Source organism: Odocoileus virginianus, chromosome 4 (assembly GCF_023699985.2).
Source record: "Odocoileus virginianus isolate 20LAN1187 ecotype Illinois chromosome 4, Ovbor_1.2, whole genome shotgun sequence".
Classification (NCBI taxonomy): domain Eukaryota; kingdom Metazoa; phylum Chordata; class Mammalia; order Artiodactyla; family Cervidae; genus Odocoileus; species Odocoileus virginianus.
The window spans coordinates 73207804-73234242 of record NC_069677.1 but is presented as its reverse complement, the minus strand read 5'-3'; the positions used below and the strand labels follow the sequence as shown (position 1 = coordinate 73234242).

Below are 26439 nucleotides of genomic sequence, written 5' to 3'. Positions count from 1 at the left end.
TCCCCTCTTATTGTTGAGGATTACTTAATCTAACACTATACTCTAGTCCTGTATCCACAACTTGGCATTTCCTCTCAGATAACAGGAAGTTAATCAAATACTTACTGTAGCAAGTAATTTATACACAAACATATTTTCCTTAGATCTTCAAAAACAATTTCAAGGTTGCTTCCTGGTATCCCGTGTTTAGATGAGAAAGTGTATTTGTAACAAAGGTACTGTGTGCTTTCTGATTTTGCTGCATAAAAACTTTTTTTAAATAAAAAATAGATCAAGGAATCTAATTCCTGGGTATGAAGGAGTGAAGGAAGGCATTTGTCATGAAGTCACCATGGTGGTTGTTGGTGCCTCTCTTCCATGGTAGGTCAGCCAACCATGTCAACTCTTTAGAATGGCATTCTAAGTGATGTTTGTGCTGGTGAATTAGAGCAGAAAGTGATGATGTCTAGGTCATGGGTCATTTCCTTAGTGGCTCACTGCCACAGGCAGTAGCCCAACCCCAGTAGGCGCCTTGTGGTCTCAAGTCTGGGTCCAGAGGTCAGAGGCCATTGGGCTGAAGTTGCTATCACTACTAGAAAAGCAGCTCCAGGGACTCTACCTGGATTGTGCACATGCATAAATATAGGCTGAGTGAATGCATAAACATATGAGCCAGCACGATGCTCTGCAGTGGAAAAGGGACCCCATCAGTGGGTCTCACGTAAAAACTTCCTACACATGACCATCTCACCCAGTAGACTGCATTAAGTGCATTCTTCTGTTTCTTTCAGGAGGGTGTGTCTTAGAAACCAACCGTCTCTCACATACCTTCCTCCAAGGCTTTTGAATACATTTAGATTTTTTTTCTGCCAGTAGGAACACTGAGAATAATGAGTTCCATATGTGCACACTGCTCAGTGGGAAGATTACCTTTATTTGGTTAGTAAAATTTACTCTTTGCTCCAACAAATCATTATATTTCATAAGCCCTAAGTGCTAGAAGAAGTTGCAGAGAAGAGGGTGGAGTGATCCTTCATTGCTTAGGAAGCTTACAATGTAACAGACTCCAAAATATATATCTTTGCTATGCATCCATATTTGTTATTGGAAAACATTTCTCATATCAGTTTTTCAGAATGCTTGAAATAAATGCTTGAGTGATTTTCAAAAAAAGAAAAAGAAGGTTAACTCTGGCAGCCAAGGTAAGACTGGGAAGAAAATGGAGGGGGAGGGAGCAGAAGGTACAGGAGAGGTGGGCCTGCAGATAAGACACTCTTAGGAGGATGGGGGCTGGAGCAGGCTTGGTCAGAGAGATCCAAAATTCTGCCCCGGGGTGACTCAGTAAGAACCACAAGAGGAGTGAGAGTGGCTTCCTGCTCATGCCCTGATGGAAGACCGAAAATGAAGAGGATGAGTTTTGTGTTGTCTGCGTTGGTTTGAGGTAGCTGAGTAACATCCAGGTGGGAATGCCCAGGAAGAGATATTCAAAAAGGCCTGGACCAGAGCCCCAGGTGTGGGGGTGCTTGGCATAGAGCAGTTATCTGAGTATAGATGGAACCACCGCGTAAGACAGTGGAGAGAGAAGGCTGGGCTAGGAGCCTCAGGAAGTTCCACATTTGAGTGAATGGGAGAGAAAGGAGCCTGAGTAGAAGGCGAGAGGAAGAGGAAGAAAGGGCCCAAGAGAGAAGCACTGAGGGAACAGAGTTTTGAGCAGGGTGATGTAGTTGAGGGGTCAGGAGGAGGAGGACACTGAGTCTTGCTGCTTCAGGAGCACTGGGAACTGCCGAGGGAGGCACCCCAGAGAATAGACACTGGTCACAGGTTGGGGAGCGGACACCTGAGCAAGCCATGAGATGGCCCAGGGGTGTTTGAGCCTCCTCTTCCTGTGATGGTGCCCAGCAGAGGGCACTGAATGGAGAGCAGAGGGAAGTCTGGAGACGGGAGAATCACAGGGGATGAAGACCACCCTGAGAGGGGACCCGGGGCGGTAGGGACAATAGTGTTGGCAAGAGCGAGAGATGAGAAAGCTCTTCTGAGAAAGGGGAGGGGCATTCGGGGAACATGAGAAGGACTTTCTCCTAGGGCTCAGTCCGGGAGTTGCCGGGAAGGGTCAGCAGGAGGGAGAAGGTAAGATGAGATGGAGGACAAGCAGGGCCAGAGGGAAGGAGGGGACACTGAGGACAGTCGTGGGACGCCAGCTGGACAGAGCATAGCACAAAGTGGCTCGGGACAAGCAAGGGACAGCTAGACTTCTGAGAGGTGCCCTGGCCTAGCCTGCAGCTTTGAAAAGGAGCCCAAGGTCATGCCATGGTCAGTGTTCCTTTTTCCTGAGCCCCAGGGAACTCAAGGCTTCCAGGTGACCACCCAGACAGTGGCGGCTTCTTTTCTGGGAACACTCCAGCCCCAAAGTCCTCTGTCGAGTATAACCTGGCCTTGCTCTGTTTCCTGTGGTTTCCCCCCTTCACTCACAGCTTCCAGGGGAAGGAGATGATACTTCGTGTTCAATTCCTTCTGGAATTCCTGCCCAGGCTTTGGGGTCCATAGCTGTCCTGGAGAATCAAGTTGTGCCATACTTGCCCACTGTGATGATCCAATGGGCCTTCGGCTCAGACAGCTGTGAGGACTGTGGCCTGAAGTAAGAGAGGCTGGAGGGCAGCTTCGTCAGTAAGGGGTTGAAGGGTTCTAGCAGGAGCGATGGAGGCCCGGACAACAGGGTTGGTGATGGAGAGAAGTGGGGGGGGGGGCACATTTTAGAAGGAGTGGATTGAGTAAGGGGGTGAGAAAAAGAGAGGAACCAAGGCTGATCTCTCAGACTAAGTGGCACTGCATGTTGTCATCTGACCAGCAGACTTCCTAGCAAGAAAGGTACTAATGAGTACACAGAAGCCCAGAGGATTTTCCACAAGAGAGCAGGTGTCTGTTTTCCTGAGAGGGCCAGAGCGTGGGCAGGGCCCATGGCTGAGGGCTTGAGAGGGGCCGCTTCTCCTGCCCAGTCATACAGGGACTTCCCTGAAAGGTTCAGGGTCAAAGTCTCTGAGCCAGCTCTGGGTAGGCTGGGGGAGGCCCAGCCGCATGGGACCACCTCAAGCCCGTGCCCTCAACTTCTCCCAGTTCCTGCCCTGGGTGCAACCATGCTGTGTGGGCTGGGAGGCCAGGCTAGATTTTGCTTACCATCCTGGGAAGAGAACTGACCTAATGTGATACAGCTTTCCACAATATGGACATTTTTGGTTTTTATCTCTGGGAAATGGAGCATTTGTTTTGCAACAAACAGATTCTTGGATGGAAATAACTGGATTTGCAAATAAAAGTTTTAATAAAAATGGGGGGAGCAGGGGAGGAGGTCAACCAGACCATTTCTAGCTGATGCCACAAATGATTTCCTTACTGTGAGGATGAAGCTCAGCCTCAGGGTGTGTGCAAAACTGCAGTCAGATTCTGGGACCTCAGTGGTCTGAGCTACTGGGTTTAGAATATAGGCTCTCCTCACACCAGTTAGAAAACCAAACTCCAGGACAGAAGCGATGGCCACTCAGATGGACAAGGGCCATGCATGTCCATGGAACCCACAGACTAGCCCTTAGCAGTATTCTGATCCCACAGGAGTGGCTTGAGCAGCTCCCTCTTAGAACAGGAGCCACTGCCCCTCCAGGGATCACCCTACAACTCTGGAGATGCTGGCGATGCCCTCCCCTAGAGTTCAGGCTTTGCTGGTTTTACTGGGCCCTGGGGTAAGGCCCTGTGGGGCTGGAACCCAGGGGGTGCCCCCAGCTTCAGAGCCTTTCCTCTCATACACACTGTACCATAACTGGCTGGTTATCTGCCCTGCACCCCCTCTCCTGTCCTCCCCAGCCACCCACACCAGACTGTGAGAACAAGATGTCTTCCTAGCCCTCTCCATTCCCAGGAACTGGCAGAGCTCCTCAGTGTTCCTGTTGAAGAACAGACCAACAACCCAATACCCAGCCAGCTCATCACATCCCTTTGGCACAAGAGAAACTTTATTCCTAAGCAGTGAAGACAAACACCTCAAAGCAGTGAGGACAAACAACTTGTATCTCCCTAAAAGCCCCTCCTACACCCAAGGCCTGGCAGGACAACAAAGCAATGATGAGCTTGCCTCTCTTCCCATTACTATGCCCACGGTCACAGCCGCAGCACTGAGCCCAGCATGAGAAGCAGCTGTGGGTCTCATTCTGCTCTCCTGCACATGACTGGTTGGCTGATGGCAGGTAGCACACAAGTTAGCTATGCTGTGGCTTGAAAAGATGAGATGGGCACGGCCAAGCAGATGGCCAGTCTTGGAAATTTGACACGAATATAAGCAAAGAACCTGCCAGTTAGTTACAGATATGCAGTGTGTACGCAGAGGGCTGGAATGGCCAAACTGGCCATATGCAAGCTTCAGTTACAAACTATAAATAAGAGAGGAGGAAGCTAGCTGGTACCCAGACAGAAGCCAAGAGGAGGTTTTAAAATTCTAGGGTTCAAGAACAGCCTCTTGGATAAGGGAAACAAAAGCAAAAATAACCAAATGGGACTAGGTCCAACTAAAAAGCTTTTGCACAGCAAAGGTTATAATTAACAAAACAAAAAGGCAGCCTGTGAATGGGAGAGGATATTTGTAAACCATAAGTATGAGAAAGGGTTAATATCCATAATATATAGAGAATTCATACAAGTCAACATCCAAAAAACAACCCAATTACAAAATGGGCAGAGAACCTGAATAGACATTTTCCCAAAGACATAAGAAATGGTCAACGGACACAAGAAAAGATGCTCTGCATCTGTCAGGGAGATGCAAACCAAAACCACAATGAGATAGTACCTCACACCTGTCAGAATGGCTATAATAAAAAAGATCACAAATAATAAGTGTTGGTTGGCAAGGATGTGGAAAAACAGGACCCTTCATGCACTACTGGTGGGAATGTAAATTGGTGCAGCAGCTACTATGGAAAAGAGTACAGAGGTTCCTCAAAAAATTAAAATTGAACTACCATACAACCCAGCAATTCTACTTCTGGTATTTTTCCAAAGAAAACAGAAACACTAATTTGAAAACATATATGCATCCTATGTTCACTGCAGCATTACTCACAATAGCCAAGATATGTAAGCAACTGAAATGTCCATCCATAGATAAAGATGTGGTGTACACACACACACACACACGAATATTGTTCAGACATAGAAAATAATATCTAGCCATTGCAACAACATGGATTATACTACGTGAAAAAAGTCAGAGGAAGATAAATACTATGTGAATTCACTTACATGTGGAATCTGAAAAACAAAAGCCCAAACAAAAGAGAAACAAACTACAGATACAGAGGACAAACAGGTGATTGCCAGAGGGGCGGGGAGTGGGAGTGGTGAAAAAAAAAAACCACATAACTGTGTGAAGTAATGAATGCTAATCAGCTTGACTGTGGTGATCATTTCAAAATGTATATTTATATGAAACCATCACATGTATACCTTAACCATATACAACTTTTGTCAATTGTACCTCAACAAAACTGAAAAAAAGGTTTTAAAACTTAAAGTTTAAAATTTGAATCAGTTCTAATGAGATGGATGAAACTGGAGCCCATTATACAGAGCGAAGTAAGCCAGAAAGATAAAGACCATTACAGTATACTAACACATATATATGGAATTTAGAAAGATGGTAATGATAACCCTATATGCAAAACAGAAATAGAGACTCAGATGTATAGAACAGACTTGTGGACTCTGGGAGAAGGCGAGGGTGGGATGTTTCAAGAGAACAGCATCGAAACATGTATATTATCTAGGGTGAAACAGATCACCAGCCCAGGTTGGATGCATGAGACAAGTGCTCGGGCCTGGTGCACTGGGAAGACCCAGAGGGATCGGGTGGAGAGGGAGGTGGGAGGGGGGACTGGGATGGGGAATACATGTAAATCCATGGCTAATTCATTTCAATGTATGACAAAACCCACTGCAATGCTGTTAAGTAATTAGCCTCCAACTAATAATAAATGGAAAAAAATAAAAATAAAAAAAAATAAAAGGACAGTCTCTTGGGAGAGATGAAATGTGTGGTGGTTTCTGCAGGTGAGGCTTTACCTAGATGGAAAGGAGTGCGGTGTGGTACCCATTTACAGGAAGGGAGAGAGTGGGAGAAGTCATATAGAGGGTGTATGTGTAAGAGCCACTGGCTTCGTGTGGTGGGTAGAAAGCCAGGGAAGGGAAGAAGGTGCATGTGAGCAGAGGGCAGACCCAGATGCTGGAGGGTCCTGTGTGCCGGCTGCTGTGCAGAGAACCTTGGATATGCTCTGAGACGGCCTCACCTCTGGGCACCACCATGTCCCACTCCCAAGGCCACGGTCCCTGCATCCCCCAAAACTACGCCACTTCTAGACCCAACGTCGAGCCTACTCTACCCACAAACCACTAACTCCTACTCCAACCACTTACTACTTAATCTCACATCTACTCTGCAGCCTCTTTGACCCAAGGCTCCAGGCCCTTAATATCCTGGCCTAACTACTTTGTCCAGCTGGAACTCAGCTGACCACGTGAAATACATCTCACCAATACCTGAAGCTTTCTCACACTGCTGCCCTTACACCTGTCCAGAAAAACTACAATTCTCCATCAACCCCACAGTCAGCCTGTGGTGGGCTCCGAGCGGGCCCCCAAGCCTATTCTCTTCTTCCACACACAATAGTAGAGTTTCATTTGGGAATGGCGGAGTTTAGTTTAACTAGACCCATTTCCCAGAATCCCTTGCAGCCGGGTGTCTAAGGTCCCACCAGTGGAATGTGAACAGAAGTGATGTGTACAGCTTCCCTCTCTCTTACCTGAAAGGAAACTATTTGCTTTTCGCTTCTGCTCCCACCTGCTCTCAGGAGCTGGAACACTGAGGGGGCAGAGACCTGGCTGTGGCCACATTAGCATAGTCGATGGAATGGTGGAACAAGACCGAAGGACTGAGGAGGACCCTGAGAGGTTCTGGAAAATGAGTCACTCCACTCTCCTCCCTTTGGATTATAACATGATAGAAAATAAATGTTAATCTTATTTAACCCATTCCTTGTTATAGCAGATTCAAGTACAGTCAAAAGTGTGCAGAACAATGCTGTAACCGATCAGGGCAGTCCTGTCTCCGGGTCTCAGCTAAGATCCACCATCACTTGATTCTGATCAGCTCCCCTGCGAATTTCCCCTAGTAAAAGCTTCCAGCTCTCATGTTTATCAGACCCCCATCTGACTTTCATTCTCCACAATCCCGTCCCTTATGCACGACAGACGTGGAGATGAGCAAACGGTCCACCATGCCCCACACTCCCCTGCAATACTCTCCTCTATCCCAGGGGCTGCCGGCCTCTTCCTGAGCTCTGATCAGACTCCCTGGATGGAATTCACAGCCCCACTACATACTACCTGTGCAACCCACCTCAGCATTCCTTTCCTCCACTGCAAAATGGAGAAGACAATACTATCTAACAGGACTGTGAGGATAACTGAGATAATGCCTGGTGTTAGTCAGCAGTGGCCACCAGCCACTAAAACAAATGTGACCACATCACCTTTGATGGAGGCCTTTCACCGAATCTCCATCACCTACAAAACTCAGTCTAAACCTTGCAACAGATGAAGTCCTTCATAATACATTGGCCATTTATCCCAGAAATCTTTCATGCCATTTTTCCTTGAATGCTATGTTCCAACAATATCAAAACTGCCCACAGATCTAAAAAAATAAAACATTCACTAACTAGACAGATACATCTTAAAGTGCCCACTTTTGGAATATTAGTGACTACTCCAATATTAGTGTCTACTCCCCTTGCTGGAAAAAAACACCCACTCCCTAAAAATCACCATGAGAAAAAGCCTGTTTTTTATCCTTTGTCTGGAAAGTGATACTGAATTCAGTTTCCTAAAATAGAAGTTAGGATATTCGTTTTTTCAGCTCTAAAGTGTGATGATTCAGCTCTCCAGTAAGATGATTTGGGGCAGGAGAAAGCAATCTTTACATCTACTTTTAAATCTTTTTCTATTGTTTACATACATTTGAAATGTTGCCTTCTGTGGAAAGGGAAGGATGTTCCTTTCAGAGGCACGACACACGAGTCTGACGTTGAGGCTGGCAGTAAGACGGCCAAGGTGGCCAGCAAGGGCTGTGGGGATGGGGCAGGCCCTCAGGGCAGAGCCAGCCCCAGGTTTCCACAAGGCCCAGCGGTGCCTGGCTGCGGCCTCCTGTCTCTTCCTCTTCCTGCCTTCCCAGAAGAGGCTGAAGGACCCCCCAGGGAGTACTTACAAGAGTCTGATAAACCGACCAAGAATGCCTGGCAGATCAAATAAAGCTGCCCTCATTTCAGTCAGGTCATCTGCGGGTATCTAAGGAGGAAAAAAAAGAGCAAAGGCCAGAGGGACACTGCCTAGAGATTCCAACACAAAACTTAAACACAAGTTTATCAAGACATTGCGCTTCCTGATGAGATTACAGTCAAGTCAAACCTATTTTGGCCTGAGCAAGTCAGTGTTAGATGATCTTCATTCAGAATATGAACTCCAGCACTTTTCTGGGGCCAGTTCCTATGACCAATTCCTCCTCAAGTCCACCAGTGTCCAGAATGTCCTGTTCTCTGAGTTATGCAGACAACATCTAAGATGTTCTTTAGATGTATATTAAGTAACACTGTCACCAAATACTTTCAGTTCAAAATTAACAAACCTTACATGAATGCAAATAGTCTTAAAAAAGCATATAAAATATAGTCCAATAAATTCATGTAATATTTCATTAAATGAATAAACAAATGTTTAAGCTTTTTTAATAAGAATTGTTATGGAGATAAACAGCTAATCTCTAGCTTACTTCCAGAGGCTCTAGGTAGTGAGACTGTGAAGCTAGAGGAAAGGCACCTGGTAGGAGATACTGCAGGCCAAACATTGAGGAGAACAAAAATATCCCTGCAAGGCCAAACCTATTAAGTGGTGGCAGAATTATGGACTGGTGGAAAATAGTAGGGCTGAGGCCAAAGGAACAGCAATCACGATGGAATAGTAGGGTTTTCTGGATATAGAGGCTTCAATGTTAGGTAGTCGTCCTGATCTGGCTTTCTCAAATAAGGGCAGTACTCACCAACCTAAAAACAAACTGACTGGGCCCTCCTAACACTGGGCAAGACTTCCCAATCACTGTACCTCCTCTCATACTGACAGAAGTCTGAAGCAGTGATACTGCTAAAGGAGCCCAGAGACCAGCCCCTTACCCCATTTCTGCACAGGGGTAGACATTGCTAGCTGCCCACCAACAGCCATCCCTTTCTTACCAATGGAAGGTAAATCTTGTTCAATATATGTGCTCAAATGTGCATAAACTGATGAACAGTATATGTTTACATACATGCTTGCATATATACACACATATATATATTCATTACAATGGAAAATTTTGCATAAAAAGAAACACTGAACATGCTAATATATGCATGAATCCCAAAATGTTATGCTGCATGAAAGAAGTTAGACATAAAAAGTTAAATGTTATATGATACCATTTACATCAAAGGTCTAGGACAGGCAAATCTAGAGAGACAGAAAACACACTTGTGGTTGCCGAGGGCAGGGTAGGAATGGAATTAGGAGTGACTGCTGATGGGTATGGAGTTTCCTTCTTTTCGCATTGGTAAAAATGAATTCAATTGTGGTGATCACACAAGTCTATGAATACACTGAAAATCAGGGTTGTACACTGGATGGGTGATATGTGAATTAAATCTCAATAAATCTGTTGAAAAAAATCCAACAAAATTTTATTTCCCAAGATGGTGGACTGCTAGGGGTGCCCATGTGCTACAGCTCTGGCCTGTAAGCTGCTGGTGGATGTATACTATGGGTAAGCTGTCTCCTCAAGAAAAAGACTCAACTAACTCATGCCTGTTGCCTTTCATCCTTTTCTCATCTTCCTGCCTTGGGGGTCCCTCACAACAAAAACATGTTAAAGCTGACAGAGGAGCCAAAATGGAGGTAGTGGGTAATGGGTGATATCCTGGGATCCCTGCACTAGCTCTGGCTTCTCTCTCTCTGGAGTTGTTATGTGAGAGAAATAAGCCTGTATTTCGTTAAGTGATTATAATCGTGTTTCAATCGCTTGCAGCCAAATACTATTCCTAATGATGCATGCTAGCTAACATCAGCAGGACTGATTTGTGGAGCCAAGAAGGCAAAAAAAAAGTAGACTCAGAAAGACACAAAAAAGTGGATTCCAAATCTAACATTCAGATGCCATGCAGTGGGCCTTAATTTTTTTTTAAAGGGTAGTGATTTTATTTTCAAACTATACATGTTTTTCCCAGTTTTGTATATCCCCAAGGGGGGTGCTTACCCCTCTCCAAAAACAAATTGCTAAAAAATGTTTTAGTTTTGAAATACTGATAAACTAAATATGAACAAATGGCATACTATTATTTGTTCAGAGGAATAATTTCAAATATAATCAATTTCCATCTTTTTAAAAAAATCATTTCTTTATTTTGGCTGTGCTGGGTCTTCGTTGCTGCAAGGACTTTTCTCCAGTTGCAGTGAGTGGGGCTCCTCTCTAGCTGTGGTGTCCAGGCTGCTCATTGCAGTGGCTTCTCTTGTTGCAGAACACAGGCTCTAGCGCATGTGGGCTCAGGTTTTCACATGATGGAAATGTTAAAAGTTCTGTGCACTACTTCCCTTCACCCTCACACTCCCCCCCAGCAAAAACAGAACCTTTACCACAAGGAAAAAGATCGGTGGCTAAAGAGGTTTTCATGCTTGCAGACCAAATGATAAGAATGAAGAGGACTCCACACCCAAGGGGTTTTTCTCCCTCTGCTTAGTCATTCCCATGAACAGGGAAACATTTCTTGATACTGTATCTTCACCTCGAAAACAAACATGCCCGTGCCTACTCCCTGCATCTCCTTACCCCAATACTTCTCTGATTTCCTCTAATTACAGCTCCATTTCCCTTCACAGCAAAACGTTCAAGTAAGGTCTCCACTTTCCCACCTAGTATTTACACTTCAACTTGCTCCAAGCCCTACTGCTTCTGCCAAAAATTCCATAATGTCAAATCCCACACAGGCTTCTTCCTCCATTTTGAAATACTTTCTTTTGCTTTTCCTGTTTTTGTTGATGTTGCTTTTTCCAAGTAGAGTGGTTTCTTCTCAGTCTTTTGTTATTTTTTCTTCTTTCACTAGACCATTACAAGTTGGAGTGCTCAGGACTCAGTCCCAGGATCTTCTCTCCATCTGTAACTGCTCCCAAACCAAGTTCAACCAATGCCATGGCTTTAAATATGATCTACATGTTACACCCCTACAGTTATATGTTCACTAAGACCTCCTCCCTGAGCTGCAGGTTCTCATCTATCTCCTTAACAATCTCCACTTAGATTACCAATCAGCATCTCAAACATGGCTTATACAAAGTTACTGATTTCCCCTGCCAAAGTACAATCCTGTTCTGACGTGGTTTTTTTTTTTTCTTTTTTTTCCTCCATCACAGTGTATAGTTTGGCCATACAGATTCAACTATACATTCAACTGTCAAATTATCATTCCTGATTGTGGTCTTTCTTTCTTCACCCCACCCTCCAACATCCAACAAATCAGGTCCAATCTGTCCCTCCTGATTTCCTGCACTACTCAGATTAGTACCAAACCACTACCTTGTCTCTCCTAAACTATGCAACAGTTTCTTACAGTCTCATTAGCTTCAACCTTGCCTAATCTTCACAAAAAGTTGGCATAATCTTTTGTAAAAGACAAATCAGAACATGTCACACCTTTATTTAAACACTCTTTGAATGAAATTCCATTGTGTTTAGAATATAAACGTGTCACCTGGCTCACAACCCACCCTCCCCACACAAGTCTGTCTCTCCATCTCTGCAGCCCTCTTTCCTAACCACATCCCAGCCACACTGGCCTTTATTCTCTTCTTCCAGTGGCAGCAGCTGGAGAATGAACAGGGATGGCTGACACTGGAGGCCAGCTCGTTCCTGCTTTAAGGCGTCTAAGGATGTCCCTTCCGTCTGGATCATCTCATAGCTGGCTTTTTGTCATTCAGATTTCAACTCAAATGCCAGCTGCCCAGAGAAGCCTGGCTAAAGACATTTAAAGTTACTCTCTATGATACCACTTTGTATATTTTTTTTAATAACACCAAAATCTTACTTATGTTCATTATCCGAGTCTTCTAACTAGAATGTGAGACCTAAAATGGGAGGGACATCAATGCCTTGTTCCCTGCATATCTTGAAGGCCAGATGTACAACGGGCTCTCAATAAATACAAACTGAATGAATAACCCAAACTTCCTTACTTTTAGAAAGAAAATTTCCTTACAATGGGGGTGTTACAAGAAAGGAGAGAATGTAACAGAGCTCTTGGTCACTAGAGTCAGCTAATACCACATCAGTGCTTTGCCAATTTGCTTCTTTCCTATAAAAATTATATTTTCTACAAAATCTATTCAGTAATATCCACAAACCACTGGAACGAGACCAGCCATGGAAATATTATAACTGCTGTTTTCGTTGAAGTCAATGACTCCAAGTAGTTCAGCAAGAAAAACCTAAGTCTTAAACTACCTCTAAAACAAATATACATACATAAAATAACTTATAAACAGAGATACAGTTAAAGGCACTGCACATCCAAGCAAACTGAGAGCACCTCTTACTACATGCTAACTTAGGGTAGACGTTAACGATAGCACTTTTTTCTTTGAACTGATCTTGTGTACCGAACTGTGATATCTAAACAACATACTGTCCCGAACACTTAAAAACACGCACTGAATGTTAGAAGTGATGCCAGAGCTTAACCACTCACTTCATGTGCATAATAATATACAGTAAATGCTATAAATATTTGTTGACTGAATGCCTTCTAAGACTGCAGGTTATGACTTACAAAGTTCAAAGAGCTTTAAAAAGAGCTGGCTTCAGGGGGCTGAGTATTTCATAAAACTGAAGAACCAGTATTAAAAAGAAGCACACAGAAAGACCACGGTCTTGGCTGCTTGTAGCAGAGCACGTACCATGTGAGCTGTTTTCCCAAATGAACTGCTGATTCATAAAGCTCCTTTAAGAAGAGCAAAAGCAAAAAAAAAAAAAGAACAGCAAAAACCTTCAACTGCTATGTACCCTCTCTGCTCTCTCGTGAGGATGGGAGCAGAGGCAGGCACCTGCAGGCCTAGCTATTAACATTTAAGAGGCCCATTCACCTCTGCCTTAGGCCAACTATAGCCAAGCATAAACACATATACCCTGAATTTAATGGCTCTGGAGAAAAGCTTTAGTGTTGTAACACTGTCCTGTAATAATAATCTCAACTTTTTATTAGAACCTGGAGGCTGAGTAGAGTCAACTGCACTTGTGTTAGGGCTTGGGAGCCTAAGTGAGACATGCACGAAACAAAACACGGTATCCAGCTGTTGTGTGTTCAAAGACTTACCAGACACAATCATTCATTATGAAGAATATTTTCAATACTGTCATAATATAAAACAAATCTTTTAATTTTTCAAGTGTTTTTTTTTTTTTAAAAACATTTTATACTTAAGTCAGCCTTGAAAATAAGCACAAAATCTACCTGTTTACATTTTTCAACTCACAACAACTCAAGCACCCATTCTGTGCATAGCACTATTCTAGGTGCAAGAAAAGGGAGTCTTAACTATAAAAACAGGATTTCACTTTCTGGAATTCTGTTATCTCCCTTTCCAAAGAGTAAAAATAAATAAAATCACCATTGTTTACTGTTGACGTGCCCCCAAGTCCACTCCTGGCTCTCAGAAATGCTAGGTTCTGCCAAATTCAAGATGTTTCAACAAACTCAGTTCCTACTTCCCCCTAAATAAGAAAGCAGAACTCTTTTTCATTAAAAAAATAAAAAAAGAAACAATTTTCCATGAAAGGCTAGTTTCTATTCCAAGTATTTTTCTTTTTTCCTCTCTAGCTTTTCTTCAAGTTTTCTTCCTCCAACATAAGCTTTTCCTGTACAAGGCAAACCAACACTTTTTCTGTTTTTCTTTCCCTAAGAAGAAGTACTGCATCTTGAAGACAAACCATTCCCAAGACTGGTGATAATAAAACAAACAAAAAACTTTAAAGGTGAATCACCTACATTGATGAAGTAAAAAAATAAAAAGCAGTTGGCACTAAGATAGCTATTCCAAATATCCATATTTAAACAATTTTAAAAACGGTTTATTTATTTTGTAACAATGTACCCTAGTCCAAAGTTAACTATGTTTAAAAAAAATTTTGGCCAAAAAATTTACACATTTTCAGTTCAATCTAATAAAAGTGATATCTAGAAAATATTCCACATCATTAAGTCTGTCTTATAAAGTTCAAATTCTAAAGCATTCCTAAGGCACGGTGTTCTGGAAGACGAATGTGCTGCTGTGGTGCTGCGTGACGTAATGTGGCATCCGAGACCGGCCCCAAGCAGGCCCGGCAGGCGCCCTCCTCCTGACGCTGCGGGACGGTGACAGCGGAGTCAGACGTAGGCCCCCAGGGCTGCATGGAACTCGGTGAGGCACTGGACCAGCTGCTGGAACTTGGGCCTCTCCTCCGGATCCAAGGCCCAGCAACAAGCCATCACAGCAAACCTGCAGTGACAGAACCAGAAAATTTGCCTACTGACGATATGCCGGTTGGCCAAAAAGTCTGTTTGGGTTTTTCCACAAGATGTTACTCTTAACCTTTTGATCAATGTGATACCAGCTACGTTTTTGGTCTAAATGTGGGTGTGGAGAGGAAGATATATTAAAAATCAATCTCTTTGCAGAGCAAAAATGAGTTATCTGGATGTTACATGTAGATTTCAATTCTGAAACATGTCAAAACATACCAGCAAGTAAAGATTTTATGTAACTATTTAAAACAGTCAAAATAATAATCTGCATTATCCTGTACAGTTGATTCTTGACCAACACGGGGCGAGGGGAGATGACCCTCTGCAAAAGTCAAAAATCTGCATATAACTTATAGTCAGCCATTCATATCCCCAGTTCCTCCACATCCATAGACTCAACCAGCCACAGACTGGTTTATCACTGAAAAAAAAAATCTACATGGAAGTGGACCTGCAGAGCTCAAACCCACACTATTCAAGGGTCAATTATATGTAAGTTGGGAGAGAAAAAACTTGGGAGGAAGAGGAAGCTGTAACTATGCTGTAAGAATCCTGGATCTGTAGTTAAGATCTGTACAAAGCTGCCCCCTCACCACAGTATAAAAACCTGAGGGCATTCTGGGACTGAGACTTAATCACTGTGCACTCCATCACCCTGAAGAGCCTCCTGCCCACTCTGATCCCATTATACGGGAAGACTAGCTAGTGGTAAAAGCAGGACACAGGAGATATTCCACTCACTAGACCAAAACATCTTCAATTCACACACCAGCTGGCAAGGCCAGATGGCAAAGAGAAGGGCTCTATATAGAAGCAGAAGAGGGTGTCAAAGGATGAGATGGTGGGATGGCATCACCAATGCAATGGACATGAACTTGGGCAAACTTTGGGAGATGGCGGGGGAAAAAGCAATCTGGCATGCTGCAGTCCATGGGATTGCAGAGTTGGACATAACTGGGTGACTGAATGAATAACAGTGTATTCAATATTTTCTCACTATGCAAATGAGTATCTTGGATTAATCATTACAAATATGAGACAAAAAAGTCCTAATGTCAAATGCATTCAAGAGTGAATGAGTCTGGCTGACTTTGTGGTTGCTCTGTGTGCATGCTCACTGAGTTGTGTCCGACTCTTTGTGACCCTTTCGACTGTAGCCCATCAGGTTCCTCTGTCTATGGGATTTTTCAGGCAAGAATACTGGAGTGGGTCACCATTTCCGCCTCTTCCTGACCGAAGGACTGAACCCGTATCTCCTGCATTGCAGACGGATTCTTTACCACTAAGCCCTCAGGGAAGCTTATGGTTTCTCCACAGGAGTACAACGCAAGCCCAAAGAGGCATGATTCTCACAAGAGTAGTCTCTGTATTAGTATGGACACCTGTTCTTATTTCTTTCATCCAATCATTGCAAATGGAATCAAATCCATGTCTTCAAGCTCAGAAAGAAACTTACAGTTCATCAGGGCAGTTGATTGGCTGGGCTATTCGGTAACCATCTTTCAAGTATGCGGCCATCTCAAACGGGTCGATGTCCACATAGGGTGTCTGGCCCAGGGTCATGAGCTCCCACAGCGTCACTCCAAAGGCCCACTGAGGAGAAGAGAAGCAACACCATGAGGGGATATTTAACATAGTTGTCAGAATGCTGCTACTTGTGGCCAGGTACGGATCAAAAATACCAAACCAATCAACTCTTGACATATCCAGTTAGATTCTCTTGTTGACAGAAAAGGACACTTCAATGAATGCATCCTCTAAGATCAATATTATTATTGTATATTTTAAAGTAATTAGAGCCACTGGAAAGAATTATTGTTGATTTTAAGCCCCACCACTCAAAACTGTTAATTATTTCTAAAATTTTCCTAATATTTAAATGTGTTACTTTAAATACCATGGCTAGCCTGCATAGTTGAGAAGTGGAAAGTGTAAATTGTGTAAAATACAATGTCATGGATTTTTACTATTTTCAAATAATTAACAGAAATTCAGGAAATTTCAGAATCCTGAAAGAACATCTTTCAACCTTGCTTGAGTAAAAGATCAGATTTATTTAAAATCAACATGTAAACTATTGGTAGGAGCAGAAATCATAAGCAGTGGCAACAGTGCTTAGTCATGGTCCAACCAGGGCTCCTCAGTTTAACTGCAGCTTCTGGGGAGTATGTGGTTGGCAAGAACATGTCTACATGCAGCTGCTGCCATGAGGCAGGAAAGGACTCAGACTACAATACCCACTCGTCTGCTACCATGTATGAGCCTTGAGGTCAGGAGAGCTGAAGGTGGGTAAGGAGCACGATATCTGTGTACCGTGCTATCATGTTTATGAATCCCTTCAAGTTCTAGACTTTTTCTTTTTTCATTTTCTCTCATTTTTTTCATTTTTCCTTCACAACAAACCTATAAGCATCATTGGTAGCCTGATATTACAGATGAGGAAACAGGCTCAAAGAAATAACTTGCCACAAAATACACTTTTTATAAGTGATGGGGGAAAAAAAGGAAAGGAACAAAGAGGAGAGGAAAACACAAGAACTGGTCTGTTTAAAACATTTAAGCACAATGCATTAAATTTTAAGCTTTTTTTTTAATAATAATAAAATCTAGAAAATTATCTAAAGTATACAGATTTTTTAAAAATGTATTAGTGAACAATAGCTTTATTTCTTATTATAATCTAGACAAACAAGAAAACAATAGAATGGTATCTTTTATTTTTAAAACTGTCGATGAAGAATTCTATACTAAGCAAAAATATACTTGAAACATGGAAGACAAAATACAGGTTTTCAAACAAAAGCTGAGAGAATATGTCACTGGCAGACCTACACTGTGAGACACATGAGAATAGTTCTTCATGTGGAAAGAAGAAACACCCACAGAAAAAAAAAACAAATAAATAAATTAAAAAAAAAAAAAAGAAGAAGAAACACCGACGGGAATTTGGATCGAGTCAAAGCATGAAGAATGCTGAAAACATATGAACTAGGTATGTTTTCCTCATTTAAAAATTTCCTTAATAGACTGTTTAAAGCAAAATCCCATGTGCTGTGGGGTTTATAATATAAATCGAAGTATTAGGTTGTGCAATAGTAATAGTAATAGGAAGTGCAAAAGTAACTGCGGTTTTTGCATTGTTTAAATTTACCATTTGATACTGGAATATACTGTTAAATGTGGTTATGTTACACATCATTTTAATGTGCATTTATTTAGTTATTTGCTAATGACTTATTACTTGCTGTTTTATATTTATTTTAGACCAGGGAAATGATGCTAGATAAAAAGCAAATTCGAGCAGTTTTCTTATTCAAGTTCAAAATGGGTTGTAAAGCGGCAGAGATAACTCACAACATCAACAATACAATTGGCCCAGGAACTGCTAACAAATGCACAGTGCAGAAGTGGTTCAAGAAGTTTTGCAAAGGAGATGAGAGGCTTGAAAATGAGAAGCGTAGTGGCCGGCCATCATCAGTTGACAACGACCAATTGAGAGCCAGCATGGAAGCTGATCCTCTTACAACTACATGAGAAGCTGCTGAAGAACTCAACATGGACCATTCTACAGTCATTTGGCATTTGAAGTGAACTGGAAAGGTGGAAAAGCTTGGTAAGTGGGTACCTCATGAGCTGACCGAAAATCAAAGTAATTGTCATTCTGAAGTGTCATCTTCTCTTTCTCTATGCAACAATGAACGATTTCTCGATTGGATTGTGACAGGCAATATAAAGTGGGTTTTATACAATAAGCAGCTATGATCAACTCAGTGGTTGGACTAAGAAGCTCCAAAGCACTTCCCAAAGTCAAACTTGCACCAAAAGGTCACAGACATTGTTTGGCGGTCTGCTGCCCGTTTGATCCATTACAGCTTTCTGAATCCCAGCAAAACCATCACATCTGAGAAGCATGCTCAGCAAATCAGTGAGATGCACCAAAAACTGCAATGCCTGCTGCTGGCACTGGTCAACACAAAGGGCCCAATTCTTCTCCATGACAATGCCAGACCTCACGTCACACAATCAGTGCTTCAAAAGTTGAACGAATTGGGCTACGAAGTTTTGCCTCATCTGCCATATTCACCTGACCTCTCACCAACCAACTACCACTTCTTCAAGCATCTCTACAACTTTTTGCAGGGAAAATGCTTCCATAACCAGCAGGAGGCAGAAAAGGCTTTCCTGAGAGTTTGTTGAATCCCAAAGAATGGATTTTTACGTTACAGGAATAAACAAACTTATTTCTCATTGGCAAAAATGTGTTGATTGTAATGTTCCCTGTTTTGATTAATAAAGATGTGTTTGAGTCTAGTTATAATGATTTAAAACTCACGGTCCGAAACCACAATTATTTTTGCATCAACCTAATAAAATGTATGTCCAGAACAGCATAAAGGATGGGTAGGGATGAGTGAAACAATGTACTGTTAAGCTGCTTATATTAAATATGAAGTGGCATAATATTTGAAAGCAGGATGTGTACACTGTAAATCCTAGAACAGGTTTCTTAATCTCAGCTCTACTGACATTATGGAGTGACTGAATTTCTGTTGCAAGAGGCTGCCTTGTGCATGGCAGGATGTTTAGTTCAGCAGCATCCCTGGCCTTCAGCCACTAGATGCCCCAAGTAGTGATAACTGAAAATGCTTCCAGATACTGCCAAATGCCCAAACCCCCAAGACAGAGGGTACAAAATTGCCCCCAAGTGAGGAAACCCTAAGCTAGACTGATCAAAGAAGATAAAAAGACAGAACCAAAATGAAGAATAAAAAAGGAAACATCATTACAGGCCCTAAAGACATAAAAAAATATCACAAGTAGCTCAACTTTATGCCAATAAATTCAATAACTTAGATGAAATGAACAAATTCCTTGATATACACAATTGCCAAAACAGACACACAAAAAAGAAAATCTATATAGCTCAGTCATGTTTTTTAGAGAAACTGAATTCACAATTTAAAATGTTTCCACAAAGAAAACTCCAAACAAAGAAATATCCAAACAATTTCACTGGGTGAGTTCTATCAGGCTTGAAAGAAAAGAATACAAGCCTATTATTTGTTTGCTAGGGATGCCATAAAAAGAACCACAAACCAGGTGACTTGAACAATGGTATTTATCTCAAAGCTCTGGAGGCTAGAAGTCCAAAATTAGGGTGTCAGCAGGGCTATTTTCCCTCTGAAGCCTGCAGCGGCGAATCCTTCCTTGCCTCTTCCTTGCATCTGGTGGTTTGCCAGCAATCCTGTGTTCCTGAAGTTCCTGTAGTACTTCAATTTCCACCTCTATTTCACGTATCATTCTCCCCGTGCAGGCCAGTGTCTCTTCTTATAATGACATCAGTCATACTGGATTAAGGTTTACCTTAATTATGACCTCATTTCAACATTATATCTTTAACAATTCCAAAAAGTCACATTTTGAGGTACTGGGGTTAAGAGTTTCAATGTATCTTTTGGGGGAACACAACCAAAACCACAGCACCACCATATACAAACTCTTTCAGAAACAGAGGAGGATGAAATACTTCTCAATTCTTTTTTAGACCAGAGTTATCCTAAATAACCAAACCAAAGAACTGAACTTTTGGGAACTTAATATCTTTTTCATTAATTGCTAGCACTAGGTAGAGCAATGGCCATCCTTGAGGTCTATGCTTTGGGAGGAGGGAAGAGAACAGGATCAGATGCAGATGGGCCTGTGTTTATAAAATCTCCAGAGACAGAGTCTACTGAAATTTCCATAAACTTACCAGTTTAAGAGTAATATTCTATCCTGCTTAAAAATGGAAAAATGACTTCAAATTAATAAAGTTAAAAGAAAGTGCCTGCTTACACACAGGTATTTGTCTACCTTTAAACTTTATATGGCAAATAGATGGGGAAACAGTGGAAACAATGGCTGACTTTCTTTTTCTGGGCTCTAAAATCACTGCAGATGGTGATTGCAACCATGAAATTAAAAGACGCTTGCTTCTTGGAAGGAAAGTTATGACCAACCTAGACAGCACGTTAAAAAGCAGAGACATTACTTTGCCAACAAAGGTCCATCTAGTCAAAGCTATGGTTTTTCCAGTGGTCATGTATGGATGTGAGAGTTGAACTATAAAGAAAGCTGAGTGCCAAAGAATTGATGCTTTTGAGCTGTGGTGTTGGAGAAAACTCTTGAGAGGCCCTTGGACTGCAAGGAGATCCAACCAGTCCATCCGAAAGGAGATCAGTCCTGGGTGTTCACTGAAAGGACTGATGTTGAAGTTGAAACTCCAGTACTTTGGCCACCTGATGCGAAGAGTAGACTCATTTGAAAAGACCCTGATGCTGGGAAAGATTGAGGGCAGAAGGAAAAGGGGACGAGAGAGGATGAGATGGTTGGATGGCATCACCGAACTCAATGGACATGGGTTTGGGAGAACTCCAGGAGTTAGTGATGGACAGGGAGGCCTGGTGTGCTGCAGCTCATGGGGTCGCAAAAAGTCAGACACGACTGAGAAACTGAACTGAACTGAACCTTTATATAAACTCTTAATAATGATAGTAATTGGACTGCAAGGAGATCCAACCAGTCCATCCTAAAGGAGATAAGTCCTGGGTGTTCACTGGAAGGACTGATGCTGAAGCTGAAACTCCAATACTTTGGCCACCTTATGTGAAGAGTTGACTCGTTGGAAAAGACCTTGATGCTGGGAGGGATTGGGGGCAGGAGGAGAAGGGGACAACAGAGGATGAGATGGCTGGATGGCATCACCGACTCAATGAGCATGAGTCTGAGTAAACTCCAGGAGTTTGGGATGGACATGGAGGCCTGGTGTGCTGCAATTCATGGGGTCACAAAGAGTCGGACACGACTGAGCGACTGAACTTGAACTTGAGTCAATGCAATGATTAATTTTTAAAGTAGTGTCCTATTTCCACAGGGAAGGTAGTTCACTACACAGACGGAGCAGAGCTTTTACAAGATGAGACGGATCTGTTATTCACTCATTGGGGCAGCAGCTGTGGGGAAGGAATAATCAATCCAAACAATCTTGGAGGAAGAAACAATGAGAATTGGTAAGAACTGATGCTGCCACTTCAGTAACCCCAACCGCTGACAAGAGAAGTTCTAACAGCTTCTGACTGTAAGACAGTAATGCTGGTGGTATCTGTGACCTGGAGTGTGCACAGGTATCATAACAGTATAACATATATAAGCTGACTTTTAAAAAGTACTTCTTTCACAGTTTTGTCCACATTATCACTAAGCACCATCTGAGGTTCTTGTATTACAAACTGTAGCACTAACAAACACCAAAAAAGAACAATAAAGCCAAATGGAAAGTTGCAGTTTCATTTCCTTAGAAGCTAACAACAACAAAAAAAGTGATTAATTACATGTTGGCTCTAACCCTCTTTAAAAAGAAAAAAAAATCAGGACCAAATAGCACAAGGATGATTTGTGGAAAACTTGTTCTCTGAAGTCTTCTGGTAACTGAACTATTTTAAATTTAGACAGACATTCTATAATTTCCACTTGTTTGATGTTGTTGGAAAGGGGGCAGTAAGAAAGTCAGGCTGTTTTTCCCAGAGTTTTATGTAAAATGCACTGCTATGTCCATTTAAGGAACATGTAGAGAGTAACAATGGTCTTCTATTTCTCTTACTCCTCTTCTCCAATTTGTGTTTTTATAGCTTAATACACAAAAGATATAAAATACCTCTTTTCACTAACAACATGTGATGTTCACTAACACACTGATGTGACTTGTCAACAGGTATATAAATAAAATTCTTTTTTACTCTTTGATGGAATGTTCACTAATGCTGGGACTATTCAGAGATTTTCATTTTGTTACTTCAGGTATTTATAATGCAAGGCTGATCTCAATATATTATATATGATGAGAAAAAAATTTTGTCCAATTCTGAATGATCTCATCTGACCACAGTAGAGCATCATCAAGTGTTCTACGGCTAAAAAATCTGTTAACACTAGAAACTTAACATCCTTTTTTCATATATGGAAATAGGTTCAGACGACCAAAGTAGAATTCATTTAATCTGGGACAAGGGTTTTCCAAACTTGAGGAATAAGAAGAATCACCTGGAGTGTTTGTTAAAAATAGATTCCCCAGTCCCATCTTAATAGTGTGAAGGCATGGAAGTCAACATTTTTAACAGATATTTAGACCCACCTATCCTGCAAATTTAGGAAATAGCCTTAGATGAGTTAGCAGTGATGGTCAGACAGCAAAGACAGAAGACAGTTTTTATTTACTTTTACTGTAGTATGGCCAACATATAATAAACTGATTTGATATATTCTCACACATATATACACCTCTGAAACAAGTCCCATAATCAAGACAATAAACAAATCCATCACTTCCAAAAGATTCTTACAGCTCTAATCCTTTTCCCCTAGTCCTCTCCACCACCACCCCTACTATTTCCAAATAACCATTAATCTGCTTTCTGTCATTAACATTAGTTTGCATTTTCTGTTGCATGCATGCTAAGCTGCTTTAGTAGTGTCCAACTCTTTGCAATCCTATGGATTGTAGCCTGCCAGGCTCCTCTGTCCATGGGATTCTTCAGGCAAGAACACTGGAGTCGGTTGTCATGCCCTCCTCCAGGAGATCTTCCTGACCCAGGGACTACAGAATTTTACATAAGTGGAATTATTTAAACTGTACATCTTTCCCAGCTTCTTTCACTCAGAATAACAATTCTGAGATTCATTCATGATGTAGCATGTATCAACTTTTCACTGTTGAATAGGATATGAATAAAGCAGTTTTTACCTGTTGATAGACATTTGGATTATTTCCTGGTTTAGCTTCAAAAACAAAGCTGCTGTAGACATCTATGTACAAGTATTGGTAAGGACACATGCTTACATTTACCTAGGAGCAAAATGACTAGATGTGGTATGTATATGTTTAACTTTCTCAGTAATCGCCAAACTGCCTTCCAAAGTGAATGGATCATATTACATTCCCATCAGCAGTGTAAGACAGCTACCATTTTTCCATATCCTTGCAAACACTTTGGTCTTCAATTCTAGCCACAGTTAACGGGTGTGTTAATAGTATTTCATTGTGGTTTAGTTTGCATTTTCCTAATGACTAATGATGTTAATCATATTTTCATAAGCTTATTTGCCATCTATGTATCTTTACCAGTGAAGCATCTGTTTAGATATTTTGCCTTTTTTTTTTTACATTGAGTTGCTTTTTTAACCTTTTATATTTACTTATTTGGCCCTCCACCCAGCATGTGGGATCTTAGTTCCCCAATCAGGGATCAAACCCAAAACCTCTGCATTGGAAGCACAGAATCTTAGCCACTGGACTGCCAGGGAAGTCCCTTGGGTTGCTTTTTTATTACAAGTTTCCCCTGCTATCTGAAAGTAGAGCATTCCTATGAAACAGTTTATAAACTGAAATGGTATAAAGTGAGGCAGTAATTACTTTAGGACCAGTTTACTAACACATGCACAATATGAATCAAGATAAATCACAGATGTCCACATGATTTATCTTGTCCACAAGATAAATCACAGATGTTTGTGGAAACAGAATTAAAAGCTATGGTGGCTTGATGCTGATATGCTAAGTGTAGTGCCTGGGTAAGGAGCTTGGCAAGGCCACTCTTGGTTAGGGCGGTTACGGTAAAAGATGCTTCTATAATCGCTGCGGCAAAACAAACACTTGAAAGCTATTTTTGCTTTTTACCATTTTTTTGTAAAACCAAAATCCTCTTTGGATTTCTCTTGGTTTGTGAAAATCAGTATACTAACATAGGTCTTTTGTAAAAGCAAAGTCACATAAAGTGAACTTCTGAAAAGTGGGGAATGCCTGTATTGAATTTCGAGAGTTTATATATTCTGCAAATTTGTCCTTTACCACAGATAAACGATTTGCAAACATATTCTAAGTGTGACTTGTCTTCTCAGTCTCTCAACACAATTTCAAAGAGAACAAGTTTCAAATTTTGATAAAGTCTAATTTGTTCTTTTACAGATCTTTACTTGGTGTCACCAAGTAGTTTGCTTAATGCAAAGCCCCCAGAGATTTTCTTGTACTGTTCTCTTCTAGGAGTTTTATAGTTTTAGGTCATGCACTTAGGTCTGTGATTTACTTTGGGGTAACTGTCGTACACGGAACAAGTTATGAATTGAAGTTCATTTTTTTTCCCTGGTAGCTGGATATCCAGTTGCTCCAGGATCATTTACTTAAAAGATAATCCTTTCTCCACTGACTTGCCTTAGCACTTCTGTTGCAAATTAACTGTCCATACATATGTAGGTCGAGTTTTAGACAGTCTATTCTACTCCACTGAACTACCTTAGTGCCAATACCAGAACTGTTCTGATTACTGTAATTTGAAATCAAACTCATAATGTCCTTTTTTCAAAGTGTTTTGTGAAGTGAAAAAGTTATCTTTTCATATTAATCTTATCAACTTCTAGAGAAAACATTTAAAGTCTGCAAATATTTTCTTTGAAAATGTGTTGAATCTATAGATCAACTTGGAGAACATCTCAATATTGAGTTTTCTGGCTAAAAAACAAGGTACAGCACTCCATTTATACAGGGTGCTAATTTCTCTCAACAATGTTTCCTAGTGTTCATCATAAAAGTCTCCCCCTATTTTTGTCATATTTCTAAGAATTTTATACATTATGCTTTTTTCCCAAAAACCTCTAATATCTGATTTTTATTAGTATATAGAAATACAACTGATTTTTGAACACTAATCATATATTCTGTAATTTTTCTAAACTCATTTACTCGATTTTCTTCATGGACAGTCAAACTGTCCACAAATAAAGTTACTTTTTCTATCCAATCTTTTCTTGCCCTTTGCTTCCTTTTCTTGCCTCAGTACACCAGCTAGAACCTTGAGAACAATACTATGAGAGTAGGTGTCCTTGTCTTGTTACTGCTATTAGGTAAGACGAATTCAGCCTTTAAGCATTAAGTACAGTAATAGCTATAGTGTTTTGTTTTGTACAGATGTGCTTTACCAGATTGAGGAATTTCCTTGTCTATTCCTAGACTGCTAGGAATTTTTATTAGAAATGAATTTTGGGTTTTTTTCTAACACATTTTCTGCATCTACTGAGATGATCGTGTGGTTTTTCTTTTTTAGTATGTTAACACAGTATATTGCACTGCTTGATTTTTCAAACGATAAAAAAGCTTATATTCTTGGGATAAAGTTTATGTGGTCATATTACTATTTTAAAATTTATTTATGGAGTCTAAACTTTCAATTTTTACATTTGTGACCATGATAATGATATGTAGTCTTCTTCGGTGATGTTTCAAGGTACTGCTGATGTCAGAGAATGAGTTATTAGTGTTAGTCGCTCAGTCGTGTCCAACTCTTTGTAACCTCATGGACTATACAGTCCATGGAATTCTCCAGGCCAGAATACGGGAGTGGTAGCCTTTCCCTTCTCCAGGGGATCTTCCCAACCCAGGGATCGAACCCAGGTCTCCCACAATGCAGGTGGATTCTTTACCAGCTGAGCCACAAGGGAAGCCCCAGAATGAATTACTGATAGAAAGTATTCTCTCAACTTTCTGAAGGAAATTGTATAGAATTTGTATTATTTCTTCCTTAAAAGTTTCAAGGCATTCACCAGTGCCCCAGTTTAATACACACCTAAAGTTTTCTTTTGGGGCAGGCTTTTAACTAAAAATTAAATTTTGGGGAAATTCCCTGGCAATCCGGTGTGTAGGGCTCTTGAGCTTTCACTGTCAAGAGCCTAGGTTTAAGACAGTGCAAGCCACATGGCGTGGCCA

General features: G+C 41.4%; 1 protein-coding gene across 1 annotated transcript in view; it reads right to left on the bottom strand.

The window, feature by feature from the left end:
* Nucleotides 1-13503: 13503 nt before the first annotated feature.
* RYK (receptor like tyrosine kinase) overlaps nucleotides 13504-26439 on the bottom strand; it is a 106825-nt gene continuing 93889 nt past the window's right edge. The window contains 2 exon segments of the mRNA XM_070466723.1: nucleotides 13504-14622; nucleotides 16105-16241. Coding sequence (XP_070322824.1) covers nucleotides 14511-14622; nucleotides 16105-16241 — 249 coding nt within the window. The 3' untranslated portion in view covers nucleotides 13504-14510.